Source organism: Delphinus delphis, chromosome 5, assembly GCF_949987515.2.
Source record: "Delphinus delphis chromosome 5, mDelDel1.2, whole genome shotgun sequence".
Lineage (NCBI taxonomy): Eukaryota > Metazoa > Chordata > Mammalia > Artiodactyla > Delphinidae > Delphinus > Delphinus delphis.
Window position 1 is genome coordinate 78444502 of NC_082687.1, and position 25420 is coordinate 78469921.

Consider the following 25420-nt stretch of genomic DNA (forward strand, 5'->3'; position numbering starts at 1 on the left):
TTTCCCCTGTGAGGGAGTAGGTTAGACCAGACCACCACTGCACATCTTCTAGACTCCAGAACTTTGGAGGTTCCTGTGTAGTTGCTCTAAGTATTTGACTTCTTGGGGTTAGGAGGGTGGAGGAGAGTAATTCCTTCTCATCCTTCTCTCCGTGACTAAGGCAGAGGGTCCATCCTCCTCTCAGTCTATATCATCGTTTCCAGGGCCTACACATGACTTCTTCCACTGTCCCCTTACCTTCTCCAAAGAGTTGAAGGTTCCAGGGCTGGTGAAAGCTCCCTTACATGGATCTGTGGGGTAAGGTACAGTTCATAGTTCTGGGATGGTTCATAGTTTGGGGAAGATTTTTATGATTCCACAAGGGAAAAAAGTCAGAAATGTCATTTTCAAATAACAAATAGTGAAATCTTTCCATAGCTACAGTTAAAATACTTTTGGCTTATCTTTTCAATTTGTATTCTAATTTGTTATTAATTGAAAAGATTCCTCTTAGTTGACATTCAGTAGTCTGTAAAGTTGAAGATAAAATACAACCCTGGGTTTTGAAAGTGCTTCATTTTTAATTACAAAGTATAAGAACTATGACGTATAGCCCTGGAATGTTTTTGTAAATACTTTTCCAGAATTATAGAAGTTTGAATGTTTTCCTATTGAAACTTGATTGTGTCAGTGAAATAACAATTGTGAATATTGTTTTAAAATATTGATAAAAGGCAAATTGGTAATACAGACGATTAGTTAGGCCTCAAGTTTTACGTGTGTGTGTTTAACCTCTAGATACCCAAGATGACAAGGAAAGAATTAAAAAATATGGAGCATTTATACGTACTCTTCCTGGGGTCAACAGAGCAACATTGGCAGCTATAATTGAACACCTTTATAGGTGGGTGGATTCATGAACTTTTCTAGACATTTCAAACGTGGCACTCAATAAGACATTATTTCTTAAATTTAAAGTACTGTGGTTAACCTTCTATTTGTGACTATGAATCTTTCGCCATATCTTCAGAATAGTTTCATAATGGAATTCCCATGAACTATCACTTTAGTGTCTCTTAGTGGAATTAAGACACGTTTCAAATAAATAGCACTGGAGAATTTCTTAAATGGATTGGAAATAATCATGCACAGCAAATCAGATACATCCAGTACATAAGCAAGAATTTTAAAACATTTAAGAGGGATGTCAGAGAAGGAAGTACAGGGACCAGAATTCTATAGCAGGAATCTGTGAGTACAGTATTTTCTCGTGGTGGACTCTTAATAAACCTTTATTTCTTTATTATGAGTTTGTATCTAACTTGACTCCAATATTTTGGTGTCAGACAGTTGATTAGATGAGGGAAATTTTAAAAATCAAAAACATTTTCTATGTTGGGGCATGTAGTCCCCTGCATTTGGGAGGGTAAGAGGAATAAAATGGTAGCTTGAGAAATGACATCTGAAGGATGACAATGTTTAGGAATAACATTTTAAGTCAACAAACTTAAGGTTTGTTTGTTTGTTTTGCTATGAGCAAGTTTTGTCGTTACAAAAACTTAAATCAGTGTAAATATTGCTTAAGAAACATATTGTTTGCAGCTTCCTTCGTGGATGCAATATTCCCTTGAATAAATTTCTGTGAACCTGAATTGTACTAAAAGTACCTTATTTGGAATTTAGATTCCTAAATCCTCCACAATTGGTCTTTTCTCTTTATCTTTCTTTTCCAGCCACCACTTTTGATACTTGTAAACTCCATTCCTACTGTAAATCTGATTTTCTTATTGCATCATATAAATGTAGTCTATATATTTATAGTGCTATCTCTATGCCTATGAGACATTGGGACAAAAAATTTTTTCTTCAGAAGTTATAATATATCACCAGGCTGCTACAGTTATCACATTAACATTTTAAACATTGTTACACATAATTCTTAAACTTTATTTCAGATGAGTTCCTTCCAATCCTTTTCTTCAGTTGACATATATTTTAGCTCCTACTATGTATAGTACAATGTCCATTAAGGTTCCATGTAACAAAAATAGTTGATAATAATACATGAATGACAAAAATAGTCTTAAGTCTGCAGTTTCTAAATAGCACCAAGGAGCCCTGGGACATCACAGTGGGAACTCACAGGGATGCTGCAGGGCATTTTACATTTTTTTAGGAAAACACAGTGCCCTCAGGACAGATCTTAATATGAAGAATTTTAGCGTAAGACATGGAATTATACAGGAGGGATTAAGTGGTTCATTGTGTGTTGAGGTCCAAGTGATGTTTTAGATTTAAATGGATAAACGAACTGGGCATGAAAGAAACATAAGCACGAGACATGATTGAAGGATATTTTCTAGGAAATAGGTGTATCAGGAGATGAGATGGTTTGTAGCTAGCTGGCAGGAGGCTGCGAAAGACACTGTTGGTCATGGAGAAACATTTGGATTTCATTCCTTTAAGTGTTAAGAAGTGGCTGATCCAATCTGTTTTAGGATAATAAACCATGTCCTGCGGTTGATTGGGAAGAGGTTAGAATAGAGGCAGAGAAACTATTTAAGAAACCATTTCCTTGGGCTTCTGATGAGAAGGGCTGAGTGGGAAGAGAGTGAGCTGGCTGAATATGGGACACTTGGGGATGCTAGTGTGGGAGCAGTGAAATAAAAGAAGAAAAGGAAAATACATAGTGTACATGCTTTATGCCAGAAATTAAGGCAGCTATAGAAACTGGAGAGGTGACAAGTGCTGGAGGAGAAGGTTATTGCAGAAGGAGGTCTCAGGAGAGATGGGAACGTTTGATAGTGTTGTCAAAAGTTTGAGAGGTCAGTTTGAATAAGGTCAGGTTGACTTAGCATTCACTTCCATCCCTGCCCTAGATAACAGACCATTTCCTCCATGACTAACTTTGACTTAATTCCATTGACCAGGTATTTATTACGCACTACAGTGTGATTAACACAAAGTCTCTGACTGTGAGATGCTTAGATTCTAGTAGCACAGGCAGACATGCAGATAAATTTTCCAGATGTTTACAGTCCAGTGTGATAAAAAAAAAGAAAGTACGGAAGTGGTTTTGAGAGGGATGCCCACATTATGACATCTTCCTCTATTAACTTGCAATGCCTTTTGCATCTTATAAATTATATATGATGATCAAGCTTGCTCTGTCTCTGCTATGCAATTTGGCATGTCCTTGTGAGTTTCTTACACTATCATATATATTCCTGTCGTGTTTCCTTATTTTTCTTGTACCTACTAGAATCTTTGCTCTTTATAACCAGGTGTACCTACCTTAGTCTTGCTTTATTCCTTTGATAGACTTGGTCTCCCTTTTTTAGTATGTATTTTAGAAATTTACAAATGTAATTAGACAGGCAACTGAGCAGCTGCTATGTCTATAGTCAGTGACAGAGAGCATTAACAGATACTTCCATGGGCATCAGTTAGAGTTCTCGAGCATTTTTATCAGGGTAAATTTCCTTTTATTGGGGTAATGGCTGTATTTTGTTTTTAATCACTTTGAACTTACATTCGTGAGTACTTTAAATGCTCTTTGTAAAACTCAAGTGTTGTAGCCTACTGGTTGGGATAATTGACTCCTCTGTTCATGTCCGTTCATTGTAAAAAGCCATTTAGTTCTATCCAAGAAAAATGTAATTGTATTTTTTAATTAAGTGATTGCTTTTTGAGAGAAAATATCCTGTTTTGAATAACCATCCAAACACATGCTGCCAGGCATTTTCTCACCCGATATGTACTTTGGGAAATTCAGCCTAGCCCTAAACCTTGAATTTGGAACTCTCTCCTATATGCCTCCTGATCTGCCATTCTTGCCTTATTTCCTGCCTACCTACTGCCCCTTTCTCCTCTTTTATTATGCTCCTACCCCACAAGTCATTTGACACCATTCTGCAAGCACACCTTTATGCCTTAGCTGCAGGTTGTCCCATTAGTGGAATTGTCCGGATATGGTGGGTGAGGAGTTCCTCTTCTAAAGCAATGATCAAGTACTGCTTTGTAACTTGTAGTAATATCTTTAACAGTAGTCTTTTCTTATGTTCTTAATTACACTGAGCTACTTGGAAGAAAGAACTGTGTATTTTTCTTTAAATCACCACTGTACCTTTTACATCAGAGACTTTCAATATATGTGTATTAAAAAAAAAGAGAGAGAACAAAATAAATGAGTATGAAGACTTATAAGTTCTATGAAATTTTCAAATAGAAATACATTGTAATAAGCTCTGCTTTTCTCTCACAGGGTTCAGAAATGCTCAGAAATCAATCACATGAACGCCCACAATTTGGCCTTGGTTTTTTCCTCCTGTTTGTTTCAAACTAAGGGACAAACCAGTGAAGAAGTGAATGTAATTGAGGACTTAATTAATAATTATGTTGAAATATTTGAGGTAAATATTTTATATCCTACCATTGTAAAAATAGTTTTGATGTTACTGTTTGCAAACAAAAATGTGTATTTTGGGATGGTCTTATTCAGGTCTTTATGAATATTTAAAGAAAATAACGGATAGTTATATGATCCTTAATTTTTTAGATATAACTAGCTTTTTAAGCTATAGCCATTCATTTAAATCTGGCTGCTTCTAAAGCTTTTTTACCATCTGGTGTCTTGGACAGAATATTTCTATTTATGGTGTTTCTATGGTTTTTTTCCTCAGTATATGTATGCATTAAGTATGTCTACTTAGAGGTATGAAATTTGTGAATTTCACAAATTCGGTAATATACATCAGGCTGATAAGTTTTGCAGTTGAAAGCATTTTAGTGTTTTCTTTTAATTGCGCATGAACAGGAAAAAAAGAAAATTCTGAATTAACAGTCTGTGGTTTTTATTAAGTCATCTCTGTTCTAATTATTTGACTTTTCAATTTGCTATATTATGAAGTTCAGATTTTCATGTTTTATCAGAAAACTGTTAGAATAGGGATGATTTCTTAATTCAAAGGAGTAAAAATAGACTAAGTAAGCCTAGGATTTGAATATGGGGGGAATATAAAGGATCTGGGTCAAAGGTCCAGCTCCATTGCTTAACTGCTTCTGCCATCTCAGGGTTGCCATTTAGCCTTTTGGGGCATTCTGTTAAACAGTCTTGTACAAGACCCCTTGTTTTCCAGGGCTATGTATATACCGATGAAATCAAATAGCTTAATGTAATAGGTCACCTTTTGTAGAGTTCATACATTCTTACAATAACTGATAAAAAGATTACTTAGCAAAGGGAAAGAAACTATTTTAATAAAATAAAATAACACAGTTTGTATCTTAATTTATATAGGAATGGACCAGAATTGTTGGATCCTCTTTGCTCTTTGATCTCCTTTTCACTTCTTCCTATACGTGTCTACTGTTTTTGATCAATAGCAACTTCTTTGCAATAGTTCTGATGCTGAGAAATGAAAGACGTAGAAAAAAAAATGTGTGGCTTTGCATGCTCTGTTTATTTTCTATTTTTGTACTGTTAAATAAAAATGTTTACATAGTTTTGTTAAATCCAACTTTAACCAAATGGTGAAAATTTCATAAGCACTTGATCAACATTTCTGTTTGAGAAATGAGTCTTGTCTGTCAACCTACATAAACTCTATCAAACACATCATCAGCCCCTTTGCTAATTAAATTGCCTCAGCAAAGGGGATTCCATTGATGGAATCTGCAGCCTGAAATGATATCATCATAAGATGTTCTGAACTTTATGAGGCTGTATCTAGTTGGCTTTATTTCTGCCCTAGCTTTGTGGGCCCACGCTGCTAAAGATGGCCATTCTCATTTATTTTTAATGTGTTGGTCTTTAAATTCCTGAAGAAAGTTATGTGAGGATAAGTACCATCACTCCTTGTATTTTATTAGAATGTCCCAAATTATATTTTAAACAGGTTAAAGAAGACCAAGTCAAACAAATGGACATAGAAAATAGCTTTATTACCAAGTGGAAAGACACTCAAGTGAGTAGTAATAGTTAGATCTCTGATAAAAAAAAAAATTTTTTTAAACAGCAAAAAACAAAAATATTTTCATTGTAAGTAAATATTTGTTGTGTTTATTTTCAAATTCCTATTTGAAGCGAAGTAAAAGTAATGGGGAAAAAGAACCTAGATAAAATAGTCATGAAATTCTGTAGCATTGCATATATGCAAAATGCCAAAGTATGCAAATATAAATTTTTTAAAACATAGATGGAAAAATCAGTTTTAATCTTATCAAAATGTCCTTTTTAAAATCAGTTTTCATTTATAAAAGCACTATTGAAAATATTAGTGGATTTCAAAAGAAGCATTTAAAGTCAAAAGAAATACTAGAATAAATTGAAAGTTCAGACTCCCTAATGATTCTTTCCATTATCCTTTTGAAATAAGTTATTTCTTATATGCTTTTGCTTTGCATGCTCTTGGATGATTGCACTAGTGGGAATGTTTCTATTGTGCTCTTTGTAACATACGTTATTTATGTCTTAAGTTGACTTTTCTAGATCTTTTCTTGCTTTCCTTGGTTGCATCATACCAGATTTGTGTGTTCAGGTTGCACTATACTTTTCTAGAGTACCTTTCCTTGTCTGATGAATATTCACTGGACTTTCTTAAAGTTGGTCTTCTAATAACTAGGAATTGTAGTGGATTCAGGGTACCAATGCAAATAATAGAAGTGGGTCAAGTATCAATAAATTCTCCATATAGATACACTCATAGGATGAGGCCAATGCTTCCTTCTTAGTCAAACCCTAAGTTCACCTCATTCCTGAAATACACACAACTAATTAGAGAAGTTGTCGGAGTTATCATTCCATATGAGGGATGTGAGGAAAGGCTTTCATCCTAGTGCCTAGCTCCCTGAGTACTAATACTATGACATTAATTCTCTTAGACAGTATGTCCTCCATTTTGACCCAAAGTAATTAATGCAGCCTCCAGACAAGTTAGCAGTAACACTAAAAAATGTGGCTCCTTATCAGTTAGTTCTCTTGGATTCTTGCTTTTCAGGGAGAGTTTCAGTTATGAAATAAAGGATTGTGTGAGCCCATGGGATATTCTTTGGCAGCACTATCTATATTGTTATTGGATAAAGTATGAGTACCATTCTGCAAGTTTATCATTTATATTCATACTACAATAAAGAAATGAGCCTTGAATGCTTTCTGATTAAGTAGAAGTCAGTAAAACAAGAAAAGAATTGTCTATAAAATAGAGTAATTGGGAAAGAAAAGTAGAACAGTTTGGAAAAAATCTGTTGTTTTGCTGGAGTTTTTCTCTAGTCCATTCAAAACTCCTCTGAAGTAGTTTCCTGACAGTCTCTAAGTCTTATCCCTGTTTGAATTTCTTAGCTATTCTTGTTTTTGGCTGCATGCTATGAGTTCTTTGTATTTGGTTTTTTAATTTTTAAAATGTGTCCTTCCTGGAGAGTTGTTTATGCAAACACAGGGAAAAGTAAAAATGTCAACTGTATATTTTCTTCCCTAGAATTTTTATGTAGCACCAAAAGTGAGGAAGAAAAATTGGAAATAAGCTTTTCTAAGCCTGTAGTGTCAGAATAACTAAGAGCAGTTCTTCAAAGTACATTTTTAATGTTTTTTCCACTAAATTTACTCATCAGGTTGATTCTGAGGCAGATTTAACTGTGGAAAGATCATTCCTCCATTATGACCTTTTTTTAAAAATGAGTGATGGATATTATTTCCAAGTGTTTATATAACTTAAGGGAATTTCTGAAAAAATTTACTAAATTTACTCATCAGGTTGATTCTGAGGCAGATTTAACTGTGGAAAGATCATTCCTCCATTATGACCTTTTTTTAAAAATGAGTGATGGATATTATTTCCAAGTGTTTATATAACTCAAGGGAATTTCTGAAAAAAGCGACTCAAAATATTTTTCAAGATTCGTTTCGTTCTTTGTTAATCTTCTCCACATGTGCTGTCAGTCTACATAGTGATATCTTACGCTTTTTATTTTCTGGCTTGTGTATTCTTCACTTAGTGTGTCTTCTTGGTTATAACAGTGACCCAAATAACCTAGCACTTGATGCTTGGCTAAAGGTAATTAAAATAAAAACTTTATTATCTCCTTATTCTATCACTTCACTTTTAATTTTATTTGCTAAATATACTTTTTCTATTTGTAATTTTAACACAGCTCTGACCTAATTTATCTTCAAATTTCAATTTTTGGACTTATCATCTCTTTATGTCCACTGTAGCCAGATTCATTATCTCAATAAGAATGTTAAGGGTATGTGAGGTCACTAAACTTTGGAGTAAGAGAGAAAAAACTGCATTGCGATTGAGTTTGCTAACTATGTCATTTGTGTAGATTGCTTGTCCTTAATCAACCACATCCAGAAAATGGGTATCATTATGCAACTTAACAGGGGGAATGATCTCATTTCATTATTATAAAATCGTTAGAAATATGACTGGGGTTTTCTAACCATCTTAAGTGTCATGTGTGTGTTCTTGCAAGATACTTACATTTGCTCTCTTCACATCTGCCCTTTTCTAGGTTTCCCAGGCCGGAGATTTGTTAATTGAAGTATATGTAGAAAGGAAGGAACCTGACTGCAGTATTATAATTCGGGTGAGCCCTAAAGATGGATGTAAAGAGTACTGTTGGAAGTCATAAGTGTTAGCATTAGTTTGCATGTCTTGAATTTTCTATTGTTTCTTCTGTCTTATTTTACATGTCCGATTCAAGTCATGACAAGTTTGACTCTTCATGCCAATATCCTCTGGGAATTCCATGTTTTAATGAGTTGGAAAGAGACCATCCTATGTTCTTTAGGTTATGGTTAGGACGTACTGTAGGTTCTGGAAAACCACCTGAGCTCAATCACCTGCTCCTCTCCTTTCTTCCTTGTCAACATTAGGCAATGTATATACTCCATCTGAGTCTCAATCTTCTGATCTGTAAAATGAGGGAACATTACAGTATTTACATCATAGCACTGATGTGAGGACTCAATAAGATCCTGCCTATGAAACACTTAGCAAATTGCTTGGTACATAAGTGTTTAATAAATAACTACTACTAGTAGTACTATTATTATTAATCCCCCACCCTTGTATACTAGACATTAGCTTCCAGTCTTTCAATGTACCTGAATATTCAATAACTCTCTTCTTCCTTGAGACCATTAGTTAGCCATTTGTTCTGAATTAAAAAGATCCCTCTCGTGTTACCATATTCTGTACTTAGTCTGCCTGAGCGAGAGTGAGACTACTTTCTCTGTAGGCAGAATAGACATGATGCCATCTAACAGCAGAAATTCAGCTTTAGCTTTTTATCACTTTTAAAGTCCAAGATTAAACAGGGTCTTAACATTAGATATTTCTGGACTTCACTTAGGTCAAAGATATTGTAATTATTATTTTATATTTTTTAATGATTACACATAATGACTCTTTGGCGCTGATTACTCGCCTAGTTGTGCAGTTGAACTACATGAGCTGCCTTGCCCCTCCTTGTCCCCATCTATTTGTTATGCTGAACATGTGATGTTCATCACTGGGGACATGAGGAAATAGTAGAGATTAATCAGCCCAAGTCCATCACTAATGCTGGAAGAGGTAGTCAAAGCACATGACTTAACTCCACTTACACATAAACTCTCTAGTAGCTCGTTTTAATCTTATCTGACTAATAAAGCCATAACAAAAGTTATTACAGTTGAGCAAAGTGCTTATTTTAAGTATATTCACATAAAGGACTGTCCAGTTTCACCTACAACAACTCTAAATTCTCTTGAAAAACATAACAAAAACTATACAAAAATAATCATTAACATGCGTTTAATGCTTAAAACTTTGCACAACTCTTACATTTATTTCAGCTGATCATTACCTTAACCCAAGGAGGTAGTTGAAACAGGTGATGGCTCACATTTATATGAGTAGAAACTGGGAATTAATAGCATTCAGGCCCGGATGCAAACCTTAATCATCATATTCCAAACCTGCTGATCATTATACTGATGTGTATATTGCTTAGAGTAATGATTTCCAAAATGTGCTTCGTGGAGTTCTAGGCATTCTTAAGAGGGGCCTTGGGTGTCACCTAGGACAAGGAAATGAGTCCCAGTCTTACATTCCTAAGTCAACCTGAGGAACTCCCTGCTGACTATTTCACTAGTTTGGTTTCTCAGTTTCATTATTTATTTTAAGAAAGGGCTACACTTCTTAAAAAAGTGTAAAGCCATTCCGACGAATGGTGTCACTGAAGTGACTCATCTACTGATGTTTCAGCTGCTTAAAGTGCTCTACTTTTCCCATGCTAATGGTTTTTTTCTTTTAAGGTTGTATTACATTAGGCTTTTCTAAATAGCAAATAATGGACTTCACTGTATCGTTAATATATTCCAAAGAAAGCACTAAATTCCATGAACTCCAAAAGATAGACTATATGAATTACCTGTAAGAGAAATGTTTTATGTTATTTATATATGTGCAGTGTGCTTAAGATTAGTAATGGACAGAAGAAAGGGAAGTGAGCACATTTTCTAAGAAATTTTTGAATAGGTACATAGTTTTACTGAAAACGTGTATAATTAAGTTGCAGCTGCAATATTCTAAAGCTTAAATCATCTTCTATTTGTTTAACATTATAACTAAATTCTAATTGGAGAAAGCCAACTTGCTTTTGGCCAACATACCTGTAAGACTGACTGGCAAAACCAAAACCAGGAAGAAACAAATCAAAAATCCCCAAAGTCCCTGAAGAAGATGGCGTGCTTATATAATGGCCTGAGGCGTTGGGACTGTTTTAGAGCTGACCCCCAGGCTGACACTGCAGACTCTGCCCTGTGCCCTGAAAGCCTGGCTCGAGCATACTTCGGTGTCCCACCATCTGTCACTTGGCATGGTGGGGCACACCACAGACCACTAAAACCCTGGGGCTTTTTGGCATGGCAGACAGCAGTCAACTGTGTATAATTTAGGGCCCAAGCTGAATAAACCAAACTCCTTGGAACTCCTAATTATAGAACTGAGTGAAAAGTTTTACCCCTAGAAGACCATTGGATCCAATGTCTGTGGAAGGTCTTAGTATGAGTAGGTATATTCTTCCCTTTTTGAGTGATGTAATTGTTCACTAAGTGAGAAAAAAACATTCTCTCTGATTATGCCTATATGGTGATCTTTTTTTTACACATGCATTAAAATATATTACATTATATGGAGAAGATCTGAATAGGCTTTCCCCATGTGCTTAGAGAAGCTAGGTAAACATACTAAGAGGAAATTTGGAGTATCATTAGGTGGTAGATGGGGGAGTATTACTGCCCTAGCAAAGGCCACTTCTGTGTCTGACATATATTCTGAAGAAATTTTGCTTCTCTTTTAGATATCTCCCGTGATGGAAGCAGAAGAATTAACTAATGACATATTAGCAATAAAAAATATAATTCCTACAAAAGATGATATCTGGGCCACATTTGAAGTCATAGAAAATGAAGAGCTTGGTAAGTGGTTCTCATGCTAGGGATTCTTAAATTGCTTAAAGTATGAAGAAATACTATTTTTGTGACAAGTCATTGCTAACATTTTATGTTTTTCTAAAGCTTAACATCTCGTTATGACTTCCCTTCTACCTCAGTGCATGTGTTGATGTATGTTAGTGCCACTTGAGGTTGCCCTCCTATGATTTTACTCATCAAAGTAATTATTTTATTGACCATAAACATATAGTATAAAGCATTAGGCATGTATGTTGTTGCCTCAGGAAATAAGGCCTTATTTATAAGAACAAGCAATTTGATTTGTAACAATAGTCTAAATGTCATCACCACTATCCACCGTATTCTACCTTATTCCTGTATGCTACTTATTTAACAAGAACAAGAGTACTGATTTAAAAAGTTACTTATTATTTTTAAAAATAATATTGTATTAAGCCTAGCAGAAGCTTATTTTTCATTTTTTCTTTTTCATCTTTAGTGGAGTGAATCAGGTATTTTGTCATCTTTTATCTCAGATGCAGAAGGATAAAGAGAGCTTTTAAAACACCTTGACTGCCCCAAGAGTAATAAGCCTAACATTATAATGACACCATTTGGTTTTAAAGACCTCTAGGAAAAAAAAATGAGATGCAGAACGTCTTTGTACCTTGACCATCTGTCTAGCTGATACCTGCTAAGGTCTTGGGACCCTTTCAAGTATAGATGTCAAACTGCCAAAAGTAAAATCTTGCCACCCACAAGCTCAAGACAAAAATTAAAAATGAATGTTAAAATACCTCATCCTGTGTTATTAGGAGTCTTGTAATCAGTGTTAGAATGAAATGAGATTATCAAATACTTTGTCTTTCATTATTCCATCTTGATGTTTTTATTCCTTTTTTTCTTTTTATTGTGCACAATTCTTTAAAAATATAATTTGTATTAAAACACTACTTTCCAATATTCATTGCCAAGATTCAGTGACACTGGTCCTTCGGTGTCAGTTCACACTGTCTAGCCCATAGTTGGGCTCAGTCAGCCCCACTCACAGAAGGTCCTTTGTCAAATGACTCCTGTGACCCCTAACTGCCAAGTCCAGTGGATTTGCTTCCGGCTTTACTTTGCTTGTCCTTACCGTTGCATTTATTGCTAATGACCGTTCCCTTTTTTCTTGGAAAGTGTTCACTCTATTTTCATCGTTGCCTGGATTCTCCTCCTGGTGCTCAAATCGTTTTATCTCATTTGTCAGTTCTTCTTCCTCTGTCTGTTCCCTAAGCAGTGGGTTTCTGCTGCTCTGATCTTTTACCATCTTTTCTCATTTTACATTTCTTTATAGACAGTCACTTCTACCCTTTGTGCTTGACTAACGTGCAAGCAGGTGTTTCCCAAGTGTGCCTTTATACTTCCCCCTCTGGCCCACCTGTTTACCTCCTTTAAAACCCAGACTAAGTGTTCCATTGCACTTTGTCTTTATCTTTTTTTATAATGCCTATCGTGTGGATTTATTTTTGTCTTTCTTGATGAGAACTCTTTAGAAGGAAGGAGGGCCTCTCTTTTTTCTATCTTTAGTACAGTCTCTGTCCCTGGCACAGTGCCTAGTACTAGCTGCCATACAATTAAAATCTTTTACATAAGTGAAGCACACTCTTGTATTACTATATGGTTCAATGGTGGTAAAGTCTTGATTTTTGTTTAATTTTAAGGGGAGGGGCTAGGTTACCAGCTTCATCATATCTGTGAGTAAAAGATAATTGTCAGCATTACTGCTGACAGTATCTTTCTAAATCACAAATAGGATCATATTGTTTTATTTTTTCTTTTAATTTTCATCATTTTTGTTGTTGTTATTGTTTTAAACATCTTTATTGGAGTATAATTGCTTTATAATGGTGTGTTAGTTTCTGCTTTACAACAGAGTGAATCAGCTATACGTATACATATATCCCCATATCTCCTCCCTTTTGTGTCTCCCTCCCTCCCACCCTCCCTATCCCACCCCTCTAGGTGGTCACAAAGCACCGAGCTGATCTCCCTGTGCTACACGGCTGCTTCCCACTAGCTATCTATTTTATATTTGGTAGTATATATTAGTCCATGCCACTCTCTCATATTGTTTTAAAACCGTTTTAAAACTCTTTCATTACTGGAGAAAAGACAATATCAATAAGTTGTACTGGGAAAACTGGACAGCTACGTGTGAAAGAATGAAATTAGAACATTTTCTCACACCGTATACAAAAATAAACTTAAAATGGACTAAAGACTTAAATATAAGACCTGAATCCATAAAACTCCTAGAAGAGAACATAGACAGAAGACTCTTTTGATATAAATTGTAGCAATATTTTTTGAATCCGTCTCCCAAGGCAAAAGAAACTAAAAGAAAAATAAACAAATGGGATCTAATTAAACTCAAAAGCTGTGCACAGCAAAGGAAACCATCAACAAAACAAAAAGACAACCTACAGAATATGAAAAAATATTTGCAAATAATATGTCTGTTAAGAGGTTAATATCCAAAATATATAAAGAGCCCATACGAGTCAGTAGCAAAAACCCCCCAAATGACCCAATTAATAAATGGGCAGAGGATCTGAATAGACATTTTTTCCAAAGAAGACATGTAGGTGGCCAACAGGTACATGAAAATATACCCAACATCACTAATCATCGGGGAAATGCAAATCAAAACCACAATGAGATATCACCTCACACCTCTCAAAATGGCTATCATCAAAATGTCTATAAATAACAAATGTTTGCAAGGATGTGGAAAAAAGAGAACCCTAGTACACTGTTGGTGGGAATGTAAATTGGTGCAGCCACTATGGAAAACAGTATGGAGGTTCCTCAAAAAACTAAAAATAGAGCTACTATATGATCCAGCAGTTCCACTCCTGGGTATATAGCCAGAAAAGAGGAAAACTGTAATTTGAAAAGATACATGCACCCCAAAGTTCATAGCAGCATTACTTACAATTGCCAAGATATGGAAGCAACCTAAGTGTCCATCAACAGACGAATGGATAAAGAAGATGTGATATGTATATACAGTGTATGTACAGTGAAATACTAGTCAACCGTAAAAAAGAATGAAATTCTGCCAATTGCAACAATGGGATGGACCTAGCGAGTGTTATGCTCATGAAATAAATCAGAAAAATACAAGTACTCTGTTATATCCACATATAGTCACTTATATGTGGAATTTAAGAAGTAAAGCAAATGAATATATATAACAAAAGAGAAACAGACTCGCAGGCATAGAGAACAAATTAGTGGTTACCAGAGGGAGGGAGAGGGAAGTGGCAGAGGCAAGATAGGGGTAGGGGACTAAGAGATACAAACTACTGTGTATAAAATAAATAAGCAACAAGGATATATTATACAGTACAAGGAAATGTAGCCATTATTTTGTAATAACTTTAAATGGAGTATAACCTATAAAAATATTGAATCACTGTGTTGTACACCTGAAACTAATATAACATTATAAATCAACTATACTTCAATATATAAATACATACCCTTTCATTATTTCTTCATTATCCATATTATCCATCCTTCAAGATCCAGCTCAAATGCCCCTTCCTCCAAGATGGTAATTAGATGAATATAGTTCTCACTGATCTTTTGTGATTATTTGCTTAAAGATCTATAATACTGCATACTAATCTGACTTGTAGAATAGTAACCTGGCTCTGCCTTATGTTCTTTAGGATTTACCATATTTTTTAGATCTTTATATCTCTTGGTACCTCTAGCATAGTGTATGATGTGGAACATATTTTCAATATCTTGTTAACTTAGGTGGAACAGGATAGGGGTGCATTCTGAACCTGAGTGACTGGGATTGTTGCTGCTTGGATAGATGTATCCAAATATGGAAGGCACAAAAAAAGTGATTTCTGCTTATAGATTAGGAACCACTAGGAGATATCAAAGCCCTGGTGAGATCTTAGACAGCTGATGGTCTCCTGCATGCTTCTGTTGCTTTTTTTTTTTTTTTTTTTGGAAAGCCACAGCAAAATTGAATCGTGGATTTGGGGGTAAGCATCCTCTCGCTACCACCCTTGTTCTCTCAGGGGTTGAGTCAAAGCATATCCCTGTGTCACAGCTCTGGAGGTCTGTGCCTTTGGGCATTGGTCTTTTGGACTGAGAGGAGTAAGCAGAATGGGTGAGGATAGGAAGAATTATGTAGAGCTAGAAGAGAGATTGCAATGTATCTGGAAACAGTCTTTTTAAATTTCACCTGGGAAAATGAAGGGAGGCTGACCCTGAAAATGACTAATTATCAACTTGCATGTGCCCATTAGTACATCACAAATGGTAAGATTGGAGTCGGGTTTTTGTTGGTGGTGTTGGTGGTGGTGGTGGTTCCTTCTCGCTAATTAAAAAAAAGTTATCTTGATGAAGATATAAAAAGACTAGGAGACTTCAAGCTGTTTTGACTTGTGAATGTCCAAATATGTAATCAAAGGAACACCCCATGTACATCAAGAAAGAATACATCTGATGGAGTTAGGAATTCAAATTTGGCATGGTTTTAATGTCTGGTCAACCATTCAAGTCGAAATTGCCGGAAGGGAAAACTAAGATTATTTTCACTGCTTTTAGAGGAATAAAGCTAAGAAAGCAACAAAGGGGCCTGTGATTATGTTGGCTTACTGGAGCAGATGGGACCTGTGTGCTCCACCTGAAATTCTGAAATGTTAAGAGCTTTATTTCTAGTAACATGCAGGGAAGATAAAGTGAAGTGTAAAAAGAAGATAAAAGTGAAGGCATTGGTAGTCACAAGATTGTAGTTGATAGGAAGAATGTCAGCAGGGAATTGGTGCTTTTCCTAATGTAAATATAAATCCTGCAAGTAACTGAAGCAACCAAAAATAAATAAATAGATAGATAGATAGATAGATAAATAAATAAATGGATAAATAAGTAAGTGAACCAGAAGTGCTGGATTTTATTTTAGGTACCTGTAAATTTTAAAGCAATAGTCCTCTACCCTGTCTTTTCCAGTGCCCCCTTTGTATAATAGATATTTTGTTTGGTCCCTTTACTCTCCTGAGATACTCTATTATACCCATTAAAAAAATGTTATAACCTAATTATAGAAATAAGTAAGAAGAAAATATGTGTTATAATACATAAATGCTCAGACATTCCTATATAGTCGAAGATAATGAAAATATATTCTTAAATTTATAAATGGAATTATCATGGATGTGACAGCTACAAATGCAGACTGATACAAGCATGTCAGTTTGTGACTCATGTATCATTAGCAGAATTGCCATCATTGGTGAAATGGCATCTTAGTCTGTTCAGCCTGCTATAACAGAACTCCACAACAGAAATTTACTTCTCACAGTTCTGGAGGCTGGGAAGTCCAAGATCAAGGCACCAGCAGACTTGGTGTTTGGTGAGGGCCTGCTTCCTGGATCACATGTCCATGTTTTCACTGAGTCCTCACATGATAGAAGGGAGCTCGTGGGATCTCTTTTATAAGAGCACTAAACCCATTCAGGAGGGCTCTGCCTTCATGATTTAATCACCTTGCAAAGGGCCCACCTCATAATACCATCACATTGGGGATTAGTTTCAACATATGAACTGGGGAGGGGGCAAACATTCAGACCATAGCAAATGGTAAACAACTCTTAGAAAAGTTCTGACAGACAAAGCACAATCTTTTTTTTTTTTTTTTGCTCATACAGTAGTTACAGTCATGGGGGAAAAAAAATACCACATTAAAACCATATAAAATATTTTGAGAATTTATATGTAAAGCTGAGTTAGATTCTAAGCTGTTAGTTTATAAGTAGGTTTTCCTTTTAAATGAATGCCTGTGGGACATTTGAAATTTGTACTAGATGGAGAACAAGTCTTTCTCTGTTTCATTCTTTGAAAGATGTCAGGCAATCATCAGGACAAGCTGAAACCCACCTTAGGAGAGGGTATCTCTTTCACCATACTTATAAAGTACACTGTTATTTTAATGCTTCACCTTAAAAATGAACCTGTACCCTGCCAATGTAGTCCCATACCCCTTAGGTTCTTCATATGCTGAAAAAAATTAACTGCCCACGGGGCTTCATTTAAGTGGGCTTCCTCACTGAGAGGTTCAAGTTTGTGAAGCAGTTACTTTCTACACAGCAATATCATAACAAAATGTTTTCTTCCTTCTCTTCATAGCTACTATGAAATGGAAGATCAGTTCAGTTTTAATCAGAGTCTTTCTAGCTCTTCTCTTGATTGACACAAGTGCTGTCACCCTCTGAGTATGTGGATAGGACAGAGAAAGACTTGCATGGCTCTAGGCTTGGCACTAAAAATAATTATTAAGGAAGTCATAACTGTCTCTGGAAATCCTGTGTCATTACTGCCAGAAGTTTAAGGACAACACCTGTTATTTCAGGTGGAAATGAATAGTTCTCTATCTAACAAGGTAGGCCAGGTTTAATTCTGTGGACAAGATTTTAAACTATTGAGAACATGATTTACCTAGCAAAAGAACCACGTCCAGACCTGTTGTTAAATAACTACACTGAATTTTCAGCAATTTTAATGCTATAGATAGTGTGCAAATTAGTTATTTCTAATAATGCCCTAATGCCAGCTGACTTACATAGCATAAAATCTATCATGACAGATGGTTGTAAATGTAACTATTAATAAAAACTTGTTTATTTGTAGGAATTTATATTCCAACAACGTTGGATGACTCAGTCCATTTTTCCTGCCTCTTACCTCTTTCTTTTAGAATTGTATCATTTGACAGTCTAACGATTTAAAATATTTATCTTTTCAACCCATTTTTCAGCTCTGTTTTTTACAGCTTTTTTAAAAAATTATTATTTATTTATTTATTTATTTATGGCTGTGTTGGGTCTTCGTTTCTGTGCGAAGGCTTTCTCTAGTTGTGGCAAGCAGGGGCCACTCTTCATTATGGTGCGCAGGCCTCTCACTATCGCGGCCTCTCTTGTTGCAGAGCACAGGCTCCAGTGGCGCAGGCTCAGTAATTGTGGCTCACGGGCCCAGTTGCTCCGCGGCATGTGGGATCTTCCCAGACCAGGGCTCGAACCCGTGTCCCCTGCATTGGCAGGCAGATTCTCAACCACTGCACCACGAGGGAAGCTCTCAGCTCTGTTTTTAAGCAGGAACTTGGATCTTCAGGATTTTCATTCTCCTGAAGTATTTCATACTATGAGACTGATGTGAAAAATATACTTGGCTAATTTTTTGCACATCTATATTTATCTCTATGTCTGCTGTGATATAGTTCAGTATAACTAAGAGCACTTCAGAACTATCACTATTGTATCTACTTGTAATGGTGACCCTCTTTAATATAAATGTTCTGATATTTGGAAGTCTCATTGCAAATTTAATCTTGTAATAAAGGAGAGTATGCTTTTATTTCAATCCAGATAGTTCTGCAGTTAAGAGTATCATTCCCACTGCCAATCCAACTGCAATATCATCAGTTTCTTTACATATAGGATGTTGAAACTATCTTATTTCCTTACCATCTTCTCACTAAGGATAGGAAAGTAAGGAGAAAGTGTGAACTGAATTGTTTTTCACTTTGCTTATATTACCTTATTTAGTCCTCAGAAATATCTTGGTGAGTTGATACTTTTTCCCCAAAATTACATGTGTGAAAATCATCATGGGGAGGTTTACATATTTGTCCAAAATAAAACCGAGTGTAGTAGTTATGATTTGGGGCTGTAAAGTCAGATACATTTGAGAGTCACATCTTTGTTCCTTACCAGCTATTTGGCTTTAGGCAAGTAGTTGAACTTCTCTGGGAGACCAGTATTAAGGAGAACGTGATATATTTGGTCTTTTTCACTTGTGATTTTATTACCAATTAAAATAGCATGGGTCATATACAAGTGTGATGCTATTGACATACGCTTTGTTGTTTGTCATTAGCATTAATTACTACTTTAACCAAAAACGAAAAGCCAAGAACTATTCGTTTCACATGTAGGAGAGTATGAAAGAGCTGAACTCACTTATAAAGGCTGTGGTACGAGGAAAGTTACATCAACATCTTCATGTTAGAGCTTATGTTCTTGGCTATTTCAATTATGCTATTTTCAGTATACTATAAAAAGCCTGAATTTCTTTTTTTCTCAGCATATGCTACTGTCATAACATTTTATTAACTGATTGGCATATTTTGATCAGCAAAACAATTTCCTATGAAACTTTGATTGTAATTTTAAAAGCCTGTGATTTTTTTGTTAATTCTATGCTAAGAACTTGTGATGTATTTTAAAAGATGCTTACATAAAACAGATGTATATGAATGAGCATTTATCAAGGAGAAATCTTTTTTTCTGAATTTTTGAATTTTATTTTATTTATTATTTTATGCAGCAGCTTCTTATTAGTCCTCCATTTTATACACATCAGTGTATACATGTCAATCCCAATCTCCCAATGCATCACACCACCATCGCCACCCCACCGCTGCTTCCCCCCTTGGTGTCCATATGTTTGTTCTCTACATCTGTGTCTCAATTTCTGCCCTGCAAACCAGTTCATCTGTACCATTTTTCTAGGTTCCACATATATGCGTTAATATAGGATATTTGTTTTTCTCTTTCTGACTGACTTCACTCTGTATGATAGCCTCTAGATCCATCCATGTCTCAAAAAATGACCCAATTTCATTCCTTTTTATGGCTGAGTAATATTCCATTGTATATATGTACCACATCTTCTTTATCCATTCATCTGTCAAGCGGCACTTAGGTTGCTTCCATGACCTGGCTATTGTAAATAGTGCTGCAATGAACATTGGGGTGCATGTGTCTTTTTGAATTATGGTTTTCTCTGTGTACATGCCGAGTAGTGTGATTGCTGGATCATATGGTAATTCTATTTTTAGTTTTTTTTTAAGGAACCTCCATACTGTTCTCCATAGTGGCTGTATCAATGTACATTCCCACCAACAGTGCAAGAGGGTTCCCTTTACTCCACACCCTCTCCAGCATTTGTTGTTTGTACATTTTCTGATGATGGCCATTCTGACCAGTGTGAGGTGATACCTCATTGTAGTTTTGATTTGCATTTCTCTAATGATTAGTGATGTTGAGCAGCTTTTCATGTGCTTCTTGGCCATCTGTATGTCTTCTTTGGAGAAATGTCTATTTAGGTCTTCTGCCCATTTTGGGATTGGGTTGTTTGTTTTCTTAATATTGAGCTGCATGAGCTGTTTACATATTTTGGAGATTAATCCTTTGTCCATTGATTCATTTGCAAATATTTTCTCCCATTCTGAGGCTTGTCTTTTCGTCTTGTTTATGGTTTCCTTTGCTGTACAAAAGCTTTGAAGTTTCATTAGGTTCCATTTGTTTATTTTTGGTTTTATTTCCATTACTCTAGGAGGTGGATCAAAAAAGATCTTGCTGTGATTTATGTCAAAGAGTGTTCTTCCTATGTTTTCCTCTATGAGTTTTATAGTGTCCGGTCATACATTTAGATCTCTAGTCCATTTTGATTCTATTTTTGTGTATGGTGTTAGGGAGTGTTCTAGTTTCATTCTTTTACATGTAGCTGTCCAGTTTTCCCAGCACCACTTATTGAACAGGTGTCTTTTCTCCACTGAATATTCTTGCCTCCTTTATCAAAGATAAGGTGACCATATGTGCGTGGGTTTATCTCTGGGCTTTCTATCCTGTTCCATTGATCTATATTTCTGTTTTTGTGCCAGTACCATACTTTCTTGATTACTGTAGCTTTGTAGTATATTCTGAACTCAGGGAGTCTGATTCTTCCAGCTCTGCTTTTTACCTCAAAACTGCTTTGGCTATTCGGGGTCTCTTGTGTCTCCATACAAATGTTAAGATTTTTTGTTCTAGTTCTGTAAAAAAGGCAGGCCACTGGTAATTTGGTAGGGATTGCATTGAATCTGTAGATTGCTTTGGGTAGTATAGTCATTTTCACAATATTGATTCTTCCAATATAAGAACATGGTATATCTCTCCATCTGTTGTGTCATCTTTAATTTCTTTCATCAGTGTCTTATAGTTTTCTGCACACAGGTCTTGTGTCTCCCTAGGTAGGTTTATTCCTAGGTATTTTATTCTTTTTGCTGCAGTGGTAAATAGGAGTGTTTCCTTAATTTCTCTTTCAGATTTTTCATTATTAGTGTATAGGAATGCAAGAGATTTCTGTGCATTAATTTTGTATCCTGCTACTTTACCAAATTCATTGATTAGCTCTAGTAGTTTTCTGGTAGCATCTTTAGGATTCTCTATGTATAGTATCATGTCATCTGCAAAAGTGACAGTTTTACTTCTTCTTTTCCAATTTGTATTCCTTTTATTTCTTTTTCTTCTCTGATTACTGTGGCTAGGACTTCCAAAACTATTTTGAATAATAGTGGTGAGAGTGGACATCCTTGTCTTGTTCCTAATCTTAGAGGAAATACTTTCAGTTTTTTATCATTGAGAATGTTGTTTGCTGTGGGTTTGTTGTATATGGCCTTTATTATGTTGAAGGAGGTTCCCTCTATGCCCCCTTTCTGGAGAGTTTTTATTATAAATCAATGTTGAATTTTGTCAAAAGCTTCTTCTGCATCTATTGAGATGATCATATGGTTTTTCTTCTTCAATTTGTTAATATGGTGTATCACATTGATTGATTTGTGTATATTGTAGAACGCTTGCATCCCTGTGATAAATCCCACTTGATCATGGTGTATGATCCTTTTAACATGTTGTTGGATTCTGTTTGCTAGTATTTTGTTGAGGATTTTTTCATCGATATTCATCAGTGATATTGGTCTGTAATTTTTTTTTTTTTTTTTGTACTATCTTTGTGTGGTTTTGGTATCAGGGTGATGCTGGCCTCATAGAATGAGTTTGGGAGTGTTCCTTCCTCTGCAATTTTATGGAAGTTTGAGAAGGATGGGTATTAGCCCTTCTCTAAATGTTTGATAGAATTCACCTGTGAAGCCATCGGGTCCTGGACTTTTGTTTGTTGGAAGATTTTTAATCACAGTTTCAATTTCATTACTTGTGATTGATCTGTTCATATTTTCTATTTCTTCCCGGTTCAGTCTTGGAAGGTTATACCTTTCTAAGAATTTGTCCATTTCTTCCAGGTTGTCCATTTTATTGCCATAGAGTTGCTTGTAATAGTCTCTTAGGAGGATTTGTATTTCTGCGGTGTCTGTTGTAACTTCTCCTTTTTCAATTCTAATTTTGTTGAGTCCTCTTCCTCTTTTTCTTGATGAGTGTGGCTCATGGTTTATCAATTTTGTTTATCTTCTCAAAGAACAAGATTTTAGTTTTATTGATCTTTGTTATTCTTTTCTTTGTTTCTTTTTCATTTATTTCTGCTCTGATCTTTAGGATTTCTTTCCTTCTATTAACTGTGGGTTTTGTTCTTCTTTCTCTAGTTCCTTTAGGTGTAAGGTTAGATTGTTTATTTGAGATTTTTCTTATTTCTTGAGGTAGGCTTGTATAGCTATAAACTCCCCTCCTAGTACTGCTTTTGCTGCATCCCATACGTTTTGGATCATTATGTTTTCATTGTCATTTGTCTCTAGCTATTTTTTGATTTCCTCTTTGATTTCTTCAGTGATCTCTTGGTTATTTAGTAACGTGTTGTTTACCCTCCGTGTGTTTGTGTTTTTTATGTTTTTTTCCTTGTAATTCATTTCTAATCTCATAGTGTTGTGGTCAGAAAAGATGCTTGATATGATTTCAGTTTTCCTAAATTTACTGAGACTTGATTTGTGACCCAAGTGATCTATCCTGGAGAATGTTCTCTGTGCACTTGAGAAGAAGTGTGATCTGCTGTTTTACCTGGAATGTCCTATAAATATCTATTAAATCTATGTGGTCTGTTGTGTCGCTTAAAGCTTGTGTTTCCTTATTAATTTTCTTTGTGGATGATCTGTCCATTGGTGTAAGTAAGGTGTTAAAGTCTCCCACTATTATTGTGTTACTGTTGATTTCCTCTTTTACAGCCGTTAGCAGTTGCCTTATGTATTGAGGTGCTCCTATGTTGGGTGCATATATATTTATAATTGTTATATCTTCTTCTTGGATTGATCCCATGATAATTATGTAGTGTCCTTCCTTGTCTCTTGTAACATTCTTTATTTTAAAGTCTATTTTGTCTGATATGAGAATTGCTACTCCACCTTTCTTTTTATTTCCATTTGCATGGAATATCTTTTTCCATCCCCTCACTTTCAGTCTGTATGTGTCCCTAGGTCTGAAGTGGGTCTCTTGTAGACAGCATATAGATGGGTCTTGTTCTTGTATCCATTCAGCAAGCCTGTGTCTTTTGGTTGGAGCATTTAATCCATTCACATTTAAGTTAATTATCGATATGTATGTTCCTATTACCATTTTCTTAATTGTTTTGGGTTTCTTTGTGTAGGTCCTTTTCTTCTCTTGTGTTCACCACTTGGAGAAGTTCCTTTACCATTTGTTGTAGAGCTGGTTTGGTGGTGCTGAATTCTCTTAGCTTTTGCTTCTCTGTATAGCTTTTGATTTCTCCATCGAATATGAATGAGATCTTTGCTGGGTAGAGTAATCTTGGTTGTAGGTTCTTCCCTTTCATCACTTTAAGTATATCATGCCACTCCCTTCTGGCTTGTAGAGTTTCTGCTGAGAAATCAGCTGTTAACCTTATGGGAGTTCCCTTGTATATTATTTGTCATTTTTTCCCTTGCTGCTTTCAATAATTTGTCTTTAATTTTTGCCAATTTGATTACTATGTATCTCGGCATGTTTCTCCTTGGGTTTCTCCTGCCTTGGACTCTCAGCACTTCCTGGACTTGGGTGGCTATTTCCTTTCCCATGTTAGGGAAGTTTTCGACTATAATCTCTTCAAATATTTCTCAGGTCCTTTCTCTCTCCCTTCTCTTTCTGGGACCCCTATAATGCGAATTTTTGTTTTTGTTTTTGTGTTTAATGTTATCCCAGAGGTCTCTTAGGCTGTCTTCATTTCTTTTCATTCTTTTTTCTTTATTCTGTTCTGCAGCAGTGAATTCCACCATTCTGTCTTCCACGTCACTTATCCGTTCTTCTGCCTCAGTTATTCTGCTATTGAATCCTTTTAGTGTAGTTTTCATTTCAGTTATTGTATTGTTCATCTCTGTTTGTTCTTTAATTCTTCTAGGTGTTTGTTAAACATTTCTTGCATCATCTCTATCTTTGCCTCCATTCTTTTTCTGAGGTCCTGGATCATCTTCACTATCATTATTCTGAATTCTTTTTCTGGAAAGTTGCCTATCTCCACTTCATTTAGCTGTTTTTCTGGGGTTTTATCTTATTCCTTCACCTGGTACATAGCCTTCTGCCTTTTCATCTTGTCTTTCTGTGAATGTGGTTTTTGTTCCACAGGCTGCAGGATTGTAGTTCTTCTTGCTTCTGCTGTCTGCCCTCTGGTGGATGAGGCTCTCTAAGAGGCTTGTGCAAGTATCCTGATGGGAGGGACTGGTGGTGGGTAGAGCTGGGTGTTGCTCTGGTGGGCAGAGCTCAGTAAAACTTTAATCATCTTGCCTGCTGATGGGTGGGGCTGGGTTCCCTCCCTATTGGTTGTTTGGCCCGAGGCGACCCCACACTGAAGCCTACCTGGGCTCTTTGGTGGAGCTAATGGCAGACTCTGGGAGGGCTCATGCCAAGGACTGCTTCCCAGAACTTCTGCTGCCTGTGTCCTTGTCCTCATGGTGAGACAGAGCCACCCCCTGCCTCTGCAGGAGACCCTCCAACACTAGCTGGTAGGTCTGGTTCAGTCTCCCCTGGGGTCACTGCTCCTTCCCCTGGGTCCCAATGCACACACTACTTTGTGTGTGCCCTCCAAGAGTGCAGTCTCTGTTTCCCCCAGTCCTGTCGAATTCCTGCAATCAAATCCCACTAGCCTTTAAGTCTGATTCTCTAGGCATTCCTCTTCCCGCTGCCGGACCCCCAGGTTGGGAAGCCTGACGTGGGGCTCAGAACCTTCATTCCGGTGGGTGGA

At 36.1% G+C, this 25420-nt stretch overlaps 1 protein-coding gene across 4 annotated transcripts in view; it reads left to right on the forward strand.

The window, feature by feature from the left end:
- Window positions 1-25420, forward strand: part of ARAP2 (ArfGAP with RhoGAP domain, ankyrin repeat and PH domain 2) — a 200215-nt gene that overhangs the window by 125828 nt on the left and 48967 nt on the right. For 3 of the 4 annotated variants that reach the window (XM_060012718.2, XM_060012720.2, XM_060012719.1), the window contains exons 22-26: window positions 778-883; window positions 4244-4391; window positions 5877-5945; window positions 8494-8568; window positions 11329-11446. In XM_060012718.2, coding sequence (XP_059868701.1) covers window positions 778-883; window positions 4244-4391; window positions 5877-5945; window positions 8494-8568; window positions 11329-11446 — 516 coding nt within the window. The remainder of the gene's footprint in view (window positions 1-777; window positions 884-4243; window positions 4392-5876; window positions 5946-8493; window positions 8569-11328; window positions 11447-25420) is intronic. The other variant, XM_060012721.2, reaches the window with a different exon arrangement.